General features: G+C 41.5%; 1 protein-coding gene across 2 annotated transcripts in view; it reads left to right on the top strand.

Annotated features, from left to right (window-relative positions):
- Positions 1-20,774, top strand: part of PTPRG (protein tyrosine phosphatase receptor type G) — a 398,462-nt gene that overhangs the window by 78,811 nt on the left and 298,877 nt on the right. For both annotated transcript variants that reach the window (XM_068694010.1, XM_068694009.1), the window contains exon 2: positions 10,850-10,954. In XM_068694010.1, coding sequence (XP_068550111.1) covers positions 10,850-10,954 — 105 coding nt within the window. The remainder of the gene's footprint in view (positions 1-10,849; positions 10,955-20,774) is intronic.

The following is a 20,774-nucleotide window of genomic DNA, read 5'->3' as shown; positions in this document are numbered from 1 at the left end:
CCGCCTGTGGCGGGGCTGTCCAGGCCTGCTCAGCGTGGGGCTGAGGGCTGCTATTGAAGCTGCTCTGATACATCCCCTTCCCTCCCTGCCCCTCCAAGCACTGTCTTAAATTTTGGTTTTAAAAGAGGGGAGAGAAGCCTTTCTTTTCCCTTCTTTTTTTTCTTTTTGAGTAATGGGCCTCAAACAGCATGTGGCACTGCAGTGACAGTCTTGCCAAAGACTGTCTAAATCTGAGTTATTGCTTCCAGTATCTCTGTGCATGTGCCCCAGGATAGCAATTGCCTTTTTCTGCAGTGGTATTGCAGCATGAACTTTCATCTAATTCATTATCCACCCTAATGCTCAAGTCTTTCTGCATTACTGCTTTCTAAACAGCAGTCTCTCACTTCATTCCTGCACTGATTATTATTTCTCCCCAACTGCATTGCCTTACATCTATCTTCTGTAGGATGTCTCACTTACATCAGCCTATTTCGCTGAGCTTGCCAGATAGTTGAATGTTTTGGAGGTATTTTCTGCTTGCTTTTCCTTCGTTTGGTTTAGCATCGTTTACATTTACTGAGCCTGGTATTAGCAGTGTCCTCCAGATGGTTAAATTGGTTGTATAGGGAAGAACGGTGACCTCTTGCCTTTTCAGACTGTGCTGCATACTTTCTCTGTATGGTTATAAAATGTGCATCATTGCTAGCAATTTTTATCTATTTGCTTCATCTGAGCTCTGTTAGTGCTTTTCTGTTCTTGCTGCCAAGGCCTTAGTACTCCTGCTCTCAGCAGAACTGGGGGGTTGTGCTGAGATCTTTATTGCGTTCTCTGGGGACAAATGACCAAGGAACCGAGTATTAGTTTTGGAGCCTATGCAGTGCCAGGCCTTCCTGCTGGGAAACTTCCAGAAAACTTTTTGTCTGGGTGAAATACTTACTGATGGTGTACCACAAAGTAAATAGGAAGTTTGAATCATTTCACAGATCAGCTCCGTAACGTTTGTAGAGTCTTTTCCCTTTGAGCAATGAAACTTACTGGGAAGAAAATGAGAGCTCTCAAAATGGTAGGTCATGTTTTTGGGGCATATATCCCTGACTAGGAACTTGTTCGGTCAGCACAAAAATCTCCATTTATCTCAGTTTCCACTTCAGATTTGTATTTTGGGAAATAAATGTGGATGAAACCCTCTGCTACAAAATCTGTTTGTAATGCAAGCTGTCAGCATAAAAAGATGGGAAAAAAAAACACCAACACACTATTTTGTAGACCATAAGCTAAATTAAATACATTTTTACACAAATAAATATGAATGGTTGTTTGCTTGGCTCTACTCTGTTTTTAAGTTTGATCCTAAAATAATTTTTGTGGATCTGGCTGGATTTGCTGTCACATGCTGGAGGCACTAAATCTGGCTACCTGAGCGCTGCAGATCTGTTTCGGTGCAGAGTGATACAAATCTAAAATTATTTCTGCTCGATCCAGGGGAGCATGCTCATTTATGCCCTTCCATCTTTTCTCCAGGAGATTGTGCAGCCATAGATGGAGAGACCTGACTGCAAACTGAGAGGAAGATATCTCACAGTGGGATTGGAGCATTTCTCTTTCTTTTCTTAAATAGTTCTTTATTGAGCTTTCCACCTTCTGCATTAATTTGAGAGCCTGAACCAAATAACCAGGAAGAGATTGATGTGGCCTCACATTATTTCACACAGTCAATAAATTGTTAAATGGGCCAAAGGACACGGGTTAAAAAAATCATTTTGTATAAAGAATGAGGAATTTTTATTAGCTGACAGAGCCCCCGTCTCTGAAGACTTTATAATGGGGCGGGTTTGATCTCGTGCCATGCAGTGGGAGCAGCTCTGTTGGCTTCATAAAGTGCCTCGCTGTTCTCAGTGTGAATGAAATCAGTATTGTGCCCTGTATTTTCTGCTGAATGAATGCTGAGCTTGCTGCTCCCTGGGTGTTAAGAGGCAGGTGAGTTTGGAGGGCAGCCTCGGAGTGAGGACTCCTTGCAGCGTCAATGCTGAATTATCCACCAGGAGAGATCTGGCATACTCATATGCAAGAATGCGGTCTGAGCTAGGAGGCTTTTGATATCGCTTGTTCTTGGTGGTATTACCCTTATGTAAACGTTAGGAAGGAAAGGAGCAGAGGATGCTATTTGAAGTGTTCTAGGATTACAGTAATAGTCTCGTACTGGTGGTCAGGAGAGCTGCGAAGGCCATGATGGTTATATATGTGCTTGTCTTCACTGTAACACCTTTGTGGCTTTAATGGGATGATGAGTAAATGAAATTGTAGGCTACCTGCAGGGAAGCGTGACTGTGTCTGGCAAGACTGCAGCCCAGGTGGACAGAAGTCAGGCGCAGACCAGGTCTGCATCACAAAGTCTGTGCTATGTTTGTTTTGAATATTCTGGCCTTTTTTGTTATCAAGATACTTCTGGTATGTGACTTATGGGAATATGTTTTGAAAACATAATGAGGCTGTGCTGTGATAAATGCCAGCAGTAGATACAAGCAAAGTGGATACAAGCAAATTGTTTCCTGAGCAGAGAGGTGAAACTGGTGATGTTGTATGAGTCTGTGTGTTTTGAGGAGCATTGCTAGCTTTAGTGAAATGAAAATCTCTGTGATTCTGCGTTAAACAAGGAAGTGAAGCTACAAAATGCTCCATTAAGGTCACATTTATTTGCTGTTCAGAGGTTGCTCTTCTAACACTGCATGCTGCAGCACCTAATTATGTGAGAAAGAGTGAGACAGGTGGTTACTGCCATGGAGGTTTCTGTTGTAAAACTCTTAAGGTTTAGGTACGTGCACTAAAAGGAGAAGTGAAATAAAGCCCCCCTTTTCCCATTGTTAATTGACCCTACAAACAGGCTGCTGTTATATATGTGTGCCTTATACATTTCCCAGACAAACTGTGCCATGAATAACAAGACCCAGATGGCCCCTTCTCAATTTGCCTGTGCTGATGGACTCGAGTCCCCTCTGCACAAGGACACCGAGCTGCTTCTGGATTCCAGCTGGCTTCAGGCGTGACTTCATGCTTTCCCATGGGGAAACGGTGCAGAGATGCTGGAGCTGGCTCGAGTAGTTTTGTCCTGATGCTTGGGTTTTCGTTGACTTGGTTCAGCCTGACCCTGCTATCCTAAATGTTGGAGAACTGAGTTTATCTGTTTTTTTCCCTCATATCTGCTCCAATTCAGTCAGCGCTGGCTGAGAGATCGTCGGCTTTCCTGCGGAGGTCAGCCTTGCATATGAACCTCTGCTCTGAAGTTTTATTTCCGTGTTTGCCTTATGCATTGCTATGAGTAAAATTCAGCGGTGACGTGACCCCTCTGAGGTACCATATGGAGGGGTGATGAACAAGGAAGAGGATTCCTCCTTTTAAGAAATGCAGATAATGATGGTTAGCAGAAGTCTGAGGGACTGTGCAGGATGCACAGGCCAAGAGTTTTCAAGGTTACAGGGCTGTCAGGTGCACCCAATTATTTTTTTTGTCTGACTGCCCAAATCAGAAGAGTCTAAAAGGAGTTCAATTTTCAGGATGTAATGTGCCTCACTCTTCTTTAAAGTATCTCGTATTAGATACCTAGAATATCTGTCTGTTTGAAAAACTTAGTCTTAAAGGTAAATGGAGTATATCTCTACGTGGGGGGAACTGTTAGAGAATGGTTCAAGGAGACAAAGGTTTTATTCTGGGTTTGGATATGGTGATGTGGGATGAGTGGTTCCAAAGTGGAGCCCTCACCTACCACCATCACACACTGTCTGCAGTCTGAACAGCAGCCCCTCCATCCTGGAGGAGGAGTGTGCAGTTGCCTGAGCTATGTTTTCTGCTCAGCATTTCTATGTCTTCTCAGGGGAAAAGATAGCAGATTGTTTCTTTTTCCCGCTGTGTTGCTCGCACGCTGGTAGATTTGAGCTCATGTACTGCAGTCAGAGAAGTCTTAGACTATATTCCACAAGCCCTGTGGCAGAAACCATGCTGCAGTACACTGTCCTTGTGGAAAGGGTGATGTTGCAGTTAGTTTAATTTGTGTGTTTTTATCTTGAGAAGGAGGTTGTTGGCACTGCTGGTTGTCTGGCTGACTTTGCTTCTTCCTAGCAGAAGTGCTGCAGGTGATGCCAGTTGAGATCTGTGGTCCGAGTTCACCAGCCATGTCATGTCTTGCACAGCTGATGCCAGCAGAGTGTATAAGCCATGAAAATGCAAAACCAAGCCCTTTCTAATCATCCGGCAGCATCTGTCTCTTCCTGGCCTCCCAAGCTTCTTTTTCTGAGTCTTCTTAATGGGGCGTCATTAATGCAACTCAAAGCTGCCTTGCTAATGAGCTTTGCTGTAAAGCTGAGAGAGGAGGGTCTGGGGGAACTGGCCATGACTGGGGAGCCTTCAGTTTGCTCTTCCTTGGGAGGGAATCTGCCCTGCCACAAGCATCTGGCAGCACGTGGCATGTGGGGCATTGCATGTCCTTGTTCTGGTTTGGCTAAATAGGAGACCTCCGTGTCACCCTTGAACTCCATCCCTTGTAATTTAAAGAAAAAACTGCACTGAAAATCTGTCTTCTGTTGCTTATCTGCAGCAGCTCTGATGCTTTGGGACTGCTGTTATGTTGATACATTGGAGTAATGCAGAATACAGATCACCAGCTTTGAACTCAGTGGGTTACCGAGGGTTAATGCACCTAGTGACTTTTTGGGATAAGGGCTTTTAATCCCACTAGTTAATTTAATCCCCCCAGTTTGACAGTGTGTTCCCTGGACTATCTTCCATCTTCAAACTTCAGTCTGCTGGTTGGTTCCTGTACAGGCCTGCCATTTGCGTTCCTGTTCTTAGGCTCTGCGCTGCTACCACATCATCTCTCGGGCACGTGAACAACAGAAGGAATGGTGTGAAGAGCCCCGTGTCCCTTTTAAGAATAGACCTGTAGATTGTGCTCACACAGGAACCGAGAGGCTGTTTGGGTGACTACTGTCATCTGGGAAAGGGATATGCATCTCTTGGCAGATTCTGCATTCGGATGTCTGTTGTTTCACTCAGTCATGAGAAACTCGTGATTGTAACTCCCTTATTTCATTAATGGGAATCTGTTTGTGAAAATGTGTATGCATTCATGGGAGAATAGACCGTGTCTTTTATCTGATAATCAGAAGAAAACTCTGCAGCAGAATCAAAGGAATAAGTCTCATTCAGAACAGGATTTGTTGATGTTGTCTGACCACCATATGTTGTTTTAAATTTCATCCTTCTTTGGCAAGTTATAAAATAATCTCCCAAAAATATGGGAATCCAGGGCTGAGGAGTCCGCTTGAAAGTAATGCACTCTCAGAATGGATTAACTGTGCCTGAAATATTTTCAGATTTATTTGCTGTCAAAGGATGGTAGAATATTTGAGACAAATAGCCTAGTTTTGTTTAGGAAGTTGTCCATAAAAGAGCCTAGAGAAATGGATGTAACCATTATTAATTTTAATAATATAGAAAAAAAAAATGATAGGAAATAAATTTATAATATTAAACCTTTTTTTTTTTCTTTTTTCTTTTTCCCTACTGGCCCATTTCACAACATTTATTCTAAGAAACCGCTGGGAAGCCTAAACTACTGTCAGCAGAGCATGTGTTACAATGCATAGCACTGCAGTGTCTTCACCTTACCTGCTTCACTTTAGCACAGTCCAATTAAAAATACAATAAATATGCCTAGATGGAGATACTGCCTTTTTTTTTTTTTTTTTTTTCCCTCCCTGTGAGATTTGCTTGAAGCTTCAGGCTTGCAGATGGCTAAGTGTCTTGGCTCAGTGATCTCTGAAACTCCCGATGATGCAAAAGCCCTTCAGGTATCATTCCTGTGCCCCCACCCCTTTTAAAAGAAAGAGGCCTTCTTGCATCATCTTCTAAAAAAAAAAATAGTAGTTTCCTTGTTTTGAAAAAGCTTGGTTTTTACAGGCATCAATTTGATGCCTGTAAAATTGCTAACTAATTGCTGGTGTTCCTTAGGATTTAGTGCTTTTTGGTTAAATACTACCAAGATTTGATTTCTCCCTGTTTGAGTTTTCATGGTGTAACACCTCTCCAGATTCCAGCAGCCAAGCCTCTGTCTCCAAAGGCTGCCTTGTTTTCCAGCAGTAGCACCAGGCTGAACTACATCAGTCGAGAAGTGTGTCCACATCAGGGACTGGGACTGAGACTGACTCAGCTGCTCAGGTGGCCCACAATGGCAAGTTACTGAGTGATTATGAGCTGGGCTACGCATGTGCCATTGTCTCTGTACCATTTTAATCGGAAACAAATTAGTGTGCGACCTTCCTCTTTGGAGAAAGCTTAAAAGAATCTGAGTTTGGCACACCATCTAGTTAATCTACCATCATAACTAATGATTTCACCATTCAGACGTAAAGTACCGACCTTAAAGGATTTTTTCTGACACAGCGGATGGCTTGATACCATTTAAACACTAATGCCCAGGGTATAATCTCTCTGAACAGTATGATAGTTTTATATTTAAGGTAGATTGGGGATAAAATTTTGCGTTTTCATGTGAACTATGAATACCAGTAAGGTATTCAGGCTGGAATTACCTTATCATACCTTTGAGGGCACTTATCAAATAATTTTTATTGGAAACTTAATATATTGAGGCAGAGTAAATGGAAAGCTGATCAGAATGCTAAGGAATATCCCAGCATCGCGTTGCATTTGCTGTCTGCAGATATGCGGCATGGGTTGATTAATTTAGCACATCATCTAAAATCATGTAGCGTTCAGTACCGATTAAAATTATATGAAATTGTGTGTAAGAGATTTCTCCATGTTAGCTTTGAAGGATCCTCTACTCCCTGCAGAAGTGGTCGTGATAGGCACCAGCACAACTCCGCCGACTGCAGGTGTTACGCTTCGCAGGCACCAGCACTGCACCAACAGCCAGAGGAGCTGCTCAGGATTTAATTTCATGCTTGTGTATCTGAGTGTCAGATTGGTCCCCGTCTTTTTTTCAGTCGTGTATTTGCAAGTCTCTGAACATATATTATGGTATTCATCGCTCCTCTGCCATCAGCACTGGCATGATGCATCAAATCAAGCCTTGTAGGGCAAGCTCTTCTGCTCTCCCTTCCCTTCCTCTGTCTCCTGCTGTGCGCGCGTATTTCCCCCCCACCTCTCTATTTTGGCTGGTCCATTTTGAGCCTTCCTGGAGCATGTTCCTGCCCCTCCTATTGTCCCGATTTCCACTTCCCCCACTTTTTCAGGGTTCCCAGAAGAGCGGAGCCTCCCCATGTTCGCTCCGTGCCGGACCAGCCCGTCTAATTGCTGGCTTTTCTCCAGCATCCAATTCTGTGGGAGTGGAGCAGGAAATCACTTGGCTGCTCTCTGTTCTCGAGCTGTTAACTGTCTCCCAGCTGAGAAAGACTTGTGGAAACCCGTCATGATTGGTGTTAATAACTTAACTCTCGTAAATATTTTCTCCAAAACTTGTTCTCCTATTAGAAACACGAGAAGATGTCAGTTGAGTTTGTCACTTATTTGCATGTGTAGCTTCTGGAACAGTGATTGGAGCTCTGCACAAAAATGGATAAATGTGCTCTAATGGCTGGAGCTGAATGAAATCTTTTAGTTGTGTGCTTTACCACTGAAAGAGGCAGGCTCAGCAACACTGAGATGCCTGTTAAATTTCCACAGGTGTCATTAGGTTGATTTGGTAGAAAGGCACATCCCTGGTCCTTCCCAAAATCTGAAAAAAAGTAAGCTGTCTGAAATGTAGCGAGGTTTTGATATATTTAAAGCCCTTTCTTTTTTGAAGTAATTTGACTTTGATACTTTGGCTCTTTCAGACTTTGATCTGTGGAAAGTAGAAATGAAAGATGAGTTTTGGGTTGGACAAAATGTATTTTCAACTTTTCCAAAAGACCGGCAAAGCTGAAAATGCACCGGGTGCTCTGTCCTGTATCTCACACCTCTCAGTACAGGAGACTCCACTGACCCCAGCTGACAGCACAGAACAAAAGCACCTTGAGATTGACTCTGTGGCTTCCCGATGACTTTACCAGTGTAAGATACAGCCAGCAACAGCTGCTTGTTCCCGCAGTGGTTTCTCCTAGTGTGTGTGCAGCGCTGTGCAGAATGCCTGGCCCTGCCATCAGCAGGCTGGGGAGCTGAGCCAGCCTGGCAAGAAGGCAGTGTCATGGTTTTTTGGTGGAGACTGACCACTACCTTCCCAGTTCACAGCACGGCAAGAGATCTTGACTGCCATCCTTTCCCAGAGTTTTTACAGTTATCCAATAAACATATATCTTCTCAAAATTGCTAATGACTGCAGAATTACTGCACGTCTGTAAGGGGACTATTGTCATTAACATTGGGCTGCCTAACAGTCACTTGGGATGTTATTTAGTACGTACCAATTTGTTTCTCTTTCAGTCCTACAGAAGATGTTTAGCAGCATAACGAGCAAGTTCCCTTCCACAGTTCTCTTGACAAATGCTTGAGCTCCCCTCTCGGTTTGTAACATTCTTTTGGTGGAATTAAATTTGTGTATAACATGGCTCTTCACTATTTATAAGTATAGATAAATGTACAAATCTATTAAGTGTCCATGCAAAAAACTTAAACTGTATATATTCACCAGAATACCAGGCTTTTAATTGCATAAATAAGATGCTGACTAAAGCAAATGTTCAATTTCACATTGAAGTTAGGCATTCATAAAGGCCTGGATTTACATAATTTAATTTTCTGCACAGAGGATACTGAAAATCAATAGTATGATTCATAGCCATACCATGGTTGCCATGTGGCTCTTCGGTTCAAGCTAGGATTACAAAGGGCTTTACAGTTTCAGATGTTCTGCACTGACTCAGATCCTTTTTCCCTTCAATAAATACAGGTTATCTGGGCATAATTTCCTCCTTCCAATGGCAGGGCACAAAGAAAGGCTCACTGAGCACATACCTACCTGCAGGAGTACCTTACTCCTTGGAGGTACCATGGTGAAATCTTCCTTCTGCTTGCAGGAATTGTAGCTTTTTGGGGCTGAAAAAAAAATAAAAATAAAAATAAAAATCCTTCCTCTCTGTAGCACAAGCTCAGAAAAGAGCTGCTGCTCTCTTTCATTTTGTAGTAATGGGGGGGCTTCAGGTGTATTTCCCAGGACACAAGTGTGTGTTTGTTTTTGAGTAATTGGATTGGTTTATCTGAAGGCCTTTCCAGTCACCCAGCTAGGTTAGTTCTGTGTTCTGTTCCTTGGATTTTCATGGTCTGTCATCTTTGCTCAGCCTTTTCACCAAGGCAGTTTGGGTCTCCGCATCCCCTACCTGTTCTTTCCTGTTGATGCAGATGTTTGTTGCCTCTGAACCAGGTTAGACGCATGAGGGTAAATCAGAAGAGAGAATAAGGCAACATGTTGTAATGTTGCCTACAAATCCTGGTAGCATGATATGTTCCAGTGTTTCTAGTTCAGCCTGCAGTCAATTAGTATTTAGAAAGTTGCCAAGAAATCTGGAAAACTCATTCAAATCAGAGGCTCGTAATAAATTGCACAATTAGTACCTTTGCTCGCACAAGAGAAAAAATTGGCAGGGGAAAACCTGCAGTGCCTTACCCAAGGTTGCATGCCTTTTCCTACCATTTCAGGATTCCAAAAATCTGCAGAAATCCATGACCCATTTGCAGATTGAAGGCTGTCTACAGAGGTGTTCTGCCATGTAGTGACTGCGTATGGGTAGAGTGATTCTTCGGGTGATTTTCTGATGTTTTAATTTGAATTATTCAGATAGTTACTTATCAAATAAGTGGTCTGAGATCAGTTGGACTTGAATTGCCATAGAGTCAGTTAGTGTGTGGTTGTTTTTCATGTTCTTTGTGTGCAGATCTAAGGGTTTTTGTCTGTGTGTGTTTACTACAGCACAAAAGTTTTCAGCTATGGTGTTCTGAGGAAGGTGGTTGAATTTGTTATAGACTTGTTATTGGAATTTGTGAAGTCATGCACCTCCAGTTTGATTCAGTCAGATGTATAGAAACACTGAAAAAAATTTACATGTAAAAAAATAAACAAATAAACAAAAACCCCTACTTCCTCATGAAATCTGTGTGGTCCTTTACAAGAAAAAAATGTGTGGGGGTATTAAAAGAAAAAAGCTGGGATGCAATGTAGGATGCGTTACTTTCTATTTTGGTTGATGAATTTTACTCCTCCTTGCTTGTGAATTTTTATAAGGATTTCTTCTTTACTGGTCCCTCCCTTTCATGTCATAAGGCATGGGTATTGCACACTGGATAGTTGTTTGACATGCAACCTTCCTCTGTCTTATGTCTACTTTACTTCAGTTAATCACAGGAGGTGATGTTTCTTGAGCCTTGCTCTTGTTGAGACTGTTACCCTGACTGAATGAAGCTGTTCTACATGGGATTGTAAGACGTGGTTTAAAATAGATGAAGTTGTGGTAGCAAGGATAATGTGAACTCTTGCATCTGTATTCTTTTAAGGACCTTGATAATTTGTGTGTAGATTTACAATTATTAGTTTGGTAGCTTGTTTCTCTAATGACCATCTTTAAGGTCTAGACAGAGGAAGATGAGTTGTCATAGCTTACATTTGTTTGCTTGTGTATATCAGAAAATCCTTATGGAAATTACTGGAGTGGAGGCTGGCATGGCCAGATCAGAATAATGGTATCAGTGAGTCCTGGCTTCTCAGAATCATCTTTGGATGGTGGGTTTCCATGGATGAGGAACTTACCTTTTTTTTTTTTTTTTTTTTAAAGCAATGCCAACTTAGTAGTCTCTGCTCAGCAAAAATTTAAGCTTTACAGTGTAAACTCCAGGGAGTAAATACCAGTTTCCTAACAATTCCTGCTTCTTCTCTTTGCAGCTCTGACTGAAGGTTATGTTGGCTCTCTGCATGAAAACAGACATGGTAGTTCTGTGCAGATACGGAGGCGAAAGGCTTCAGGGGATCCTTACTGGGCATACTCGGGTGAGTTGAATTCTTCAGAACAGTGAAACATGAAATATCTCCAAAATAAAAATGTTTCTTTGCTTTATGTTATTTCTATGCTCAGAAAATGGAGTTTAAATGAATTTTACAATGTATTTTCTGACTTCCTCTTGGCTTCCTATACACAAATCCAGTCCTTTCTTGCATTTCTGCCACTTAATGGAGGGTTCTTCTTATTACTCTGCACCTTCTCTCAGTCCTGTGTTAGTCTCTTAACACACCCCTAAAATGGCATATTCCCACCTCTCCCTGTCCAGACAACACATTTCCAAGTTTCCCACTTGCTTACTCTGTTCAGTATTCTGTGAGGATTATAAGAATCCATACATATGTCCAGATAACAAAATACTAGAAATTCTAATAATTACCATTTTGTGTGTGTGTTTTTGCAGTAGGGTATAGTGTCGACAATGACACCTGTCAGTTCAGCATCACACCAGGATGTGTGCTGCTGAGAAGGTAGGGTGTGGAGGGTGTTTCTTTATTTGTCCTATTGCTGTTAGAAGTCTTAAGAAAAACCTGATGTGTGTACAATTTTGTAATGCCACAAATCAAAATGTGCTTCAGAATGGCAACGTAGACATATGGTTTGCTGGTTGGTTCAGGTATAGAAAATTCCAAATCTGTATTTGAAGTTGTCAAAAAAATGGAAATCATGTCAGTAGCTATGTTGGCTCTCTATGGAAAATTGCTGAATATCTAAAAAGTATTTATGAGGGTTTCAAGTATCATAATGAACTTGTGCGTGCTTTTTTTTTTTGGAATATCTGAGGTGCATTTCAAACATTTGGTGCTTGTCTAGGAGGAATGTTGTGCAGGCCTACCTAGTTTTAGCTGAAAGAAAAATACTGTGTCCTTAGAAGTCTGAATACTGATACTGGATAAACAAGCAAATGTTAATTTTTGACTGCCAACTCCTCTGTTTTATGCAGACCATAAATTTCATTGGAAGTGAATAATTTTAGGTAAGGTTAGAGTTTTTTTCCATTAATACACAAAATACCAAATGTCACAAATTTTCTTTATTAGATCTCAAAATACAAGCTGCCTCATTTGCAAGTGAAGCCATATGAGTAAAATACATCTATGCATTTTAGCAATGTAGGACAAACGACTGCTTTTTGTTGAACTTGGAGGTTATCATCAAATGGACAAATCCTGTCATGAGATTTATTTCCATGCTTCAACTTAAAATAACTCATTTAGATTTTAAGCCCCCAAACTCATAAACAGTGGAAATAAATAGAGGAAAGATTTTTATGCTGGAATGAATGGCCTATTCTTATCTGTTGTCTTGTATAAAATATTGAAAGTTAAGTGCCACTTGGCAGGTTTATTTTGTTTCTGTTACTGAAAAATGTATTTAGAATATTCATTGCTGGTAGTTAAATCAAAATGTTTGAAAAGGACAAAACTACTGGAATTAGTCAGTTGTCATATATGTCAAAACTCTTCGCTGGGATTACTACACTTTCTTTTTTTTTTTTAACTAGTCCTTTGCCTTAAAAAGAAAGAAAAAAAAAAAAAAACACACACTACAAAACCGGGGAGAGGAAAAAAAAAAATCCCCCGAAATCTCATTTTTTTTTTTTTTCTTAATTCTATTTTTGAGCTCATGTAGTTCTTCCTTTATGAGTAATATTGGTTGTTCACCCCTCCAAAAGAGCTTTTACCACCCACTAATCCTTTTAGGTTTATGTCAAAATAAAATGTATAGTCCTGATGTGTAATTATACCGTATCTGTTGGGTTTTGCATCCTTTTGTCTATTGATAAATCTCCTGCTTCTCTGAGAAAAATAGCCAATCTGTTTTTCGGAGAACAGATAGTGACTTCTCAGTCGTCAATCACATGCCATTCTACCTGATTAGCACTACCTAATTAGAACCTTTTTGTCACTATTGCTGATAAAAGCAGTAAATGAGGAGATGGAAAGGGTGGAAATGATATATTTACCAGTACTTGTCAAGAAACCAGGAGAGGATATAATATTTTCTCAGGATGCTTTGTCAGGCTACTGTTTGATCAAAGAAACTTGAAATGCCGTTCCAGGGAGAAGTGGTTTGGCACCGACTATTCCAGCTGCAGAACATGGATTTATGCCAAAGCTTTTGTGACGTGAAATACAGGTGTGAGCAAACAGTGTAGGTACAGCATGTCGTGGCTGTATGGACTCTGTGCATACTGCATCACAGCAAGCCCACGGTGGAAGTAGCTGGAGGTCTGGTGTCCTCCTGAACCGTTTTGTGGCCTCTGCTTGCAAGGCAGAGCAGCTCTGCTGCTTCAGCTTGTGCTGAAGACATGGTTATTTCTGAAGGAATTTTCTACTGCAAGAATCTCAGTGTTGCCAGCATCTCCCTGAGAAAGGGAGGAAGCGAAGGCGAGCAATTAGGTGGGGAAAGGAGCCTCTGCTCTGTTCAGAGTTGGATGTTTCCACAGGCTGCTGCTTTGTCATGTCTTCCTGTGTGGGAGTTCTTCTCTTCCGTCCCCTCGCTTGGTTCCTTCCAGCTCCATGCGGGACATTCAGCCAACTCAGCCTCTAATCAGACGCCTTTTGCTCACATTTGTTTATTGAGGTGGGCAGGGGTAATGAAGATGCCTAGCTTTCTGTATTAGGTTGAAGATAGGGATAAATGGTGGGTGGCTGAGCCCAGATGTCACACAGATGTTTCTTTCTACACAGGCACAGTGAGGAGGATGCTTATGTTATCTGATTATTTCTCCTGCCTCTCCATTCCCTGGAGTATTTCCTAGGAACCCTGAGCAGGGTTTTGGACATAGCAAGGAAGTTTACATCAAACTTTGCTGAGCCTACAGAGTGATAAACCTGCTCTGCAATAAGCAATTAGTCTGTGTCAGTGGTTTCCAAACTCTTTTATATTATAGGTGTTATTTGGTAGGCTGCTTTCCTTCCATGTCCTCAAATGTGCAGGCCAGCTCTCTTCCACTTAGTTGTACAGCAGCTGCTGGCCCAGCCCCAGCAATTACAAGCAGGGAAAAAAGCTGTGCTGGACTGTATGATGCTGAATTTGAAGTTTCCTCTAAGGGAATTTGCCAACTAGAGTAAATAAGCCCGGGACAGCTTCTGCCAGCCATCAATGGACAAGCATGGGCAGAGCACAGTGCTGACCGGTAGGCCCGCATCTCCACTGGGCCTACATTAGGCTGAACTGTGGCTTTATATTGATTTCAATTGAGCTTTACTGATTTATAGCCACGGAGGCCTCTTTACATTTATGGCTGTGCTTCCCTGTTTGCAGAGCTTTTGTATTTTCAGGCTTAAATGTTCTGTAATAAATCTTGAGGTAGGACGGGAGAGGTCTGAAAGCAACCAGCCGGTTGTGGTTTTCCTGCCTGGGGGCGGAAAAAGGGCACAGCCATATAACAGAGAGCCCTCAGGTCTTTATCTTCCACAGGATATATCTGTCCTATACAGTGCTTATCAAGTGACTCCTCTGTAGCCTGTGGAAAACACTACTGTGTCTCCATGCCCCTCCTGTGCAGGACAAATGGCCTGGGAGATGCTTTCAAACTCTGGAGATCAGGAATTTTCCTGGTTTCACGAGGTATGTGTGGCATTACCATGTGTTGCTTGTAACATTGCTTCTCTCAGGCGTGAGAGCTGGGGGAGGATAAACCTTCAACCACTAATGAGGAGTCAAATGAGCCTCGGGTCAAACGTTTGTATAAGGCACCCGTGTACCCAAATGTCCCCGCAGACAGGACCCTGTGAACTTCTGTGCTCTGTGCACATACTGCACGTGTACTGTACACAGAGCTCTCCCTTCACTGTCCAATTGTAAAGGATGGGATTTTTAAACCTTATAAAATAAGCCTGTTGTCTACAGACACAATTCTGACTGTAACATTCACTCCAGTTGAGAAATAAAACTCACAAAAATAAAGAGCGGATAATTAAATGAAGGCCCGTTTTAAATGGGTTTTGTCAAAAAGACAGAAGGAAACACAATTGGCCTTTCAGAAGAAACTTCATTAAGTCTGTGCTAGTAGCTCTTTAAAGCAAATTCAGGAGTGAGCAAACACTGACAACAGAAGACAGTAACTTGTCCTTAGATAGGAGCTGCAAGAGTGAACAGAGACTGAGATCTCCTAGATTTTCTTTTTAGGAGTTTTCAGGAAACTAACTACATTTCTAGGCGTGTTTCTCTGTGTGCATGCATTTGTGTATGTATTGGCAAAGCATTTATTCCATGAGCGTGTCTTATGGCTTGCCAAAGACTTCCTAAATTGCAACTGGCCACGTTACTTGCAGCGTAATGGGAATGTGAAATGGGCGCAGTGCAGCCAAAGCAAGAAGTAGGTGTGGATCCTGAATGTGCTTCAGGGCAGGCCTGCTGGATTTCTTTTCACCATAATCTTCTCTGTTAGGCTAACCACTGAATGAAGGACAAGTCTGGAATGATTTTTAGCACATTGTTTAATTGCCGCAGAGTTCAGCACAATTCTAATATCTGTAATAGCAACAGATAGCAGCATGGGTACCTTTTCATCAGTGTGGAGACATTTTTGTAAATATAAACTATTTATTTAAAAAATTGAAAAGAAATCCTATGGAAACAAGCTGTTGAAACATCTACCAGATTCAGGGCTTTCTGACTGGCCCTCCCTTGTACATTGTGTGCTATTTCACAGTGTAATATTCCAGACATTTGAAGATGACTCTCAGCTGTCAAGTGTTGTATATGTCAGGGCTGAAAACACTTTGCCAGTGGCCTGACTAGATCCTGTTTTGCCATGCAGTAGCCCAAAAATGGCTAGCGAGAGGGTGAGGACATTGGGATGAGATTCTCTTATGAGATGCTGACTCAGATGCTTGTATCTTAAGTGGTAGGGGATCTGAAAGGCCTACCTGTTGCCACTCTAGAAATACCTACACTCATATACATTTTTCTGAAAAATTTTTATGCAAAATTAATGTAACAGTTGTTGCAATGAGATTATACAAAACCAGGAGTAGCTGTGGAGAAATAGCACTATTTTCTCTGTTATTCAAATGAGGAGACTCCTCTTGGAGTTTTTAGATGTAAGTGAAGATGTAATGTCAAACCATGCCCAGTACTGATGTGTGTGATCAAAGGGTGTGAAATGGGAGGCCGTGCTGTCCTTCAGCAGGGGATGCTGTAGACAGGTGATGTGCTTTTGTCACTGGAGTTTCCTGGATGAGTTGGTGTGTAGGTGCTGGCAGGGCTGGTGTACCCTGCTCTCTTGGTGGCTGTTCTGCTGCTCGGCCCTAGTGCTGCAAGCTGACTCACTCAAGGAATACTCCCTTTTAAGTAATCAAAACCATTTGGACTTCTCAGAGAACAAAAAAGCAGACTCTAGCCAAGGATGTGTACATGCTCTTTTTACTTGTTTATGTAACCGTGGCTTTGTAAAGAGAACCCTGTGTAGAAAATGCATACTGTTGTGTTGTTGTTTTTTTTCTTTTTAATCTTACGGTATTTTCAAGGCATCTTTTTCCTCTTTGTACCTTGATAGCTCTCATTTTCTGTGTGAAATTATTAGCACTATTTATAATGCTTCTGTCTTTCATGCTTATTATTACTGATGTTGTTTTTTTTCCAGTCTAAAATGTTGAATCCCTTCTCCCTGCAACTACCATGAACATAAGTAGAAATTAATAGAAGAAAAATAGGATTCACAAGAGTAGGGATGACCTTGCAAGTGGGGAAAAAATGTCCATTAAGAATAGGGTTTTTGCTCACACTGTCATGCTAGTGTCCACTGTCAGTGTGTGAATGCTTTGTCCTACAACACTTAAGTAGTTACTGCTTTTCCTATAAGATGCTGTTATTTAAAATATAACCAGTGGTGAATATAAGAGCTAAGTGGTGTTCTCAGAAGCAATTGCTGGCATTAAAACAGGAAAGATCAGTAAAGGTTATTTCCTGAAATAATAGCAAATGGTGTTAACTGTGATGAAATGTAACTTGGTGATGTCTTCTGTAAAAGTGTGAATTTTTCTCTCTTTGCTTAGATTGTTCTCATTAAATAAGCTCCTAATGTGAATTGGACAGGAAATAATCAGCACATAGTAAGGAAAGCATCAAGACTTATTGAACTGAGAGGTAACTAATGGACTATTTGCTGTGGTCAGTATTTCACTCTTTCTGTCCCTCGGAATAATAAATCTTGATATTGACCAAAGCTCTGGCATGCTGCGTACATGGTTATCATCCTGCTCTCAGTGTACTCACCTCCTTTAAATGCAGAATGGTTGAAATGAGCAGGTTCTGGCTCTCCCTTTTTTGCTCTTTAAAGCTGACTGTCTAAAGGGGGAGAAATCTGAGAGATCCAGAAAAAAATATTCCCTTTAATATCTGCTCTGATCAGTAAACTGAGCTTTGAATATTTTATCTGCGTTCATCAGAGATGAATGGTAGTCTTCACTGAACTCTGCTGAAACCAGCTGTGTTGCATTCATTTCCATGTGCAGTCTTATTAGAGTAACAGTTGTTCCAGAAATCAGTGCTACACTCTTTCATAAGAGAAACATGGAAAACCGTAGTTTGAGAATTTACTGTTACTGCCTAAGCATGAGCCCAGATTTCTAATGTGCACAGCTAAAGCAAGTGGCACACTGCTGTGTGGTTTATCAAATAAACAGGAAATACCATCTGTACGTTTTGATTGTTTGCATTCTGATGGTACTTGGTCATAGGTCTTTGCATCCATGAGCTAGGCACTGCACAGTGTGCATTAGACATATGTTGTCTGAAGTATCTGTATCAAAACATGCATTCGCCAGGATGGTGTCAAAGAGAATGCTTTTGATTTTTCCTTAGCTATTCAGACTTTTGAAGTAAAAAATATGAAATATATATACCAGTTTTTTCTTTTTGTCATAGGACTGAAGAATTAAATTTCCAAGTTCCTATTCCTGAGAATAGGATACATCTTCCTAACCATAACCTAGTGTAAATAAGGAATTCACAATCACATGGCTGCGTTGAGTATTTAATACTAGCAGTGCTCAAAGAAGTGCCTGTCTTGCCAGAAGCAGTCCAAGTAGTCTGTGGTATCATTTCTGCTAATCCATATTGCTGGGGAACACGGCTCTGATTGAGAGTCTTGTCATTTACTGTGTTTGTCTATTGGCAAGTTTCTATGTAATCTGCTAAGAAAACCTCAGATAGTAATTTAGTTTCTACTTAGACACAGACACAACTGCTTTATTGAATACCAGTAATACTGTTTTCTGTCTCTTCTTGCCACCTTTTCTTGTATGCAACACTTACATTTCATTCCAAGTACTGTCATAGTCAATCCTGGTATCCAGTCTATAATGAAATGGTTGGCTGAATTTTTAAATGTTGGACACGGTTATGGTAAAATTGCCTTTTTTCTTTTTTTTTGGCAAGGTTCTTTCTGTAAGTTGATTGTTTTTCATGACTTAAATGCATTAAAGCAAATCCCTGATTTCTGAGTGCTCTGATTTTTTTCTTTACTGTTTTTGAGAAGATAGGCCATTGGCAGCTGAACAGCTTTGAGAAGCTTAAATATGAGGTGCAAATAACCAGATGTTCCTTCAACTTCAGTTCTTTCATGAAGTTTTTCCCTACCACAGCACAAAAGTATTAAATAATTGCAACAGATGCTAGATGATACCTTCAGAGTTTCAGATGCAGTTGTTCCAACTGAACATCAAAGTATATCAAAGTATCTTTACGTTGTGCTGCTGCAGTCACAGCTTTTGCTATCTACAATGAAATGAAGACACACAAAGAGCTGTTTTTGCTGGGGAGGGGGAACTCCTCACTTCCTTAAGCATGTACTGTTCTTTTTGTTGCATTTTCTTTGAATGTGAACACTGGGACATTTGTAGAAAACCTTTGGAATGACAACAACTGTTGCAGTGTTTTACAAAACTGAAAATGTGCTGAAGTGCAGCAAAAAGTTGTGTCAATTTTAACTGATTTCTAGGCTTTGAAATAGGAAAGAGTATAAAATACTTCATGCTCTTCTTTAGACAAAAACAATTGAAAGGCATATATTTTAAACCTAGAAAAGAAAGATGGAGTATTTGGGTAGCAGCTGTGAAACAAGCTCAACAAATGGGCTGGCGACTACAAAGAAGGTTGGAGTCTGCGGTTGCCTTGACGTTCTTGAATGACTGCAATAATACATTGAAATTCCAGTCCTGGTTTAATATGTAACTGAACACATATAGAAGAATAACAGTGGAGGAAAAACGTATGCAAACAGCAAGGATACTGCAGTGAGAAATGAAGCAAATGGAGGAGCTCTGAATAGCCTTGTAGTGTGGATTGAAGAAAAAAAAAGGAGGAAAAAAAGCTTGGCACAAACATTTTTGCAGTAATCCAAGTATGAAATAATCAAGGCATGAATCAGAATTTTTGTTGCAGGATGTAAGTGGAGCCTTTGTATGAAAGAGCTAAGCAAGGGCCAGTAGTGCTGTTGATGCAATAGTTGTAGAATTATTTCTATTATTTTTTGAGATGGCTGCTTTGTGTCATTCCAGTCACTGTCTAGAAGATAATCTTCCTTTCAGTATCACTGCCTCAGGAATTACCCCACCTCTTCTCTACCCTTCCCCAGAAAGTATATCTGTCTTGCAGGATGCAGCATTGAAGACTTGCAGTTTTTATCCTGATCTTTGAAAAAGCAGCTCCTGCTCACAAAAGGAGTACATCTGCTAGGATGGGAAGAGTGAGCAGAGCCAGCGTTGCAGCGAGCTGCTGGCAGGGCATTCCCACACAGCTCCTCGTCAGCTGCTGGTGGTGTAGTGTCTACTAGAGGTGGCGGAGGTGTCCTTGTGTGTCTTCTAGGTTAAATGTCACATCTCCGTTAGAGAAAGGTAGGGTAGGAGAGTCTCATCTGTACAGGTTCTTAGGTGTCCTTTAGTACTGCAGTGCTTAGCAGTTGGTAGTTTTAATTCTTATAACATCTCTGAGGTCGATGTGTTTACATGGTGGGAACTGAAGGACAGGGCAGTTGAACTCCTCTGATGCACCTGATGCACCCCATGCAGCGTCAGAAATTCACCCAGGTCTCAGTGCTGTGCTGTTTCTTAGGCCAGGCATCCAGCCTGATCAGGTGCTAATTGAAGAGATCTTGGTTGCTGTGGAGACCTCCTCATCCTGTGGGAGATGTGTCAACAGTTTGGCTGTTGTGAAGCTCCTGAGCTACCAGGAGGCCTTCCCTGAGGTCATCCCAGCACCATCATCCTGTCCCCAGCAAACTGGGCTGTGCTGGCCGCTGTGCTGATGCTCACGGTCCTCTTGGTGCTCTCGTTTTTTTTCCGGTGGCATTAGGACAGTGTTGGGCTTGAGCAAGAAGTTATTATTTTCCTATTCAGTGCACTGAACATTTGGGTCTAAGTTCCAAAAGTTTTTATTAAAGACTGCGTGCACCCAGGGAGTTGGATGGGCACACTTTTAACCATCGAATTAAATAAATATGAAATCCTGCAATGGAGTGCAGAGCTGTGCATATAAATTACATCTTTAAGCAGCACTTGAATGAGTTTCTGGAAATGTTTTTAACTCTCTCCACTGAACTCATAAGGGTCATCTCTGTAGCCTTCCAAACCAAGGAAGGACTATTGGCACCAGAATGATTGTCGAAGGGGTGTGTTACTTTGTGGTATAAAAAGGAATGTCAAGTCTTGCTGAGCACCTGAGTATCCAGCTTCTGTTTCTGGAGAGCTGGGAAGGCCAAGTGGGTTTAATTCAATCAAACCCTGAATGAATGTGTCCTAAGTAGGCCTTCCCACCCCCTCCTGTCTCTTACCACTGCACAGTCGTGAGGTGAGTTAG

The sequence above is a fragment of the Anas acuta genome, chromosome 11 (genome assembly GCF_963932015.1).
Source record: "Anas acuta chromosome 11, bAnaAcu1.1, whole genome shotgun sequence".
NCBI classification, from domain to species: Eukaryota; Metazoa; Chordata; class Aves; order Anseriformes; family Anatidae; genus Anas; species Anas acuta.
The sequence above is the reverse complement of the archived record's forward strand: the minus strand, read 5'-3'. Positions and strand labels throughout refer to the sequence as shown.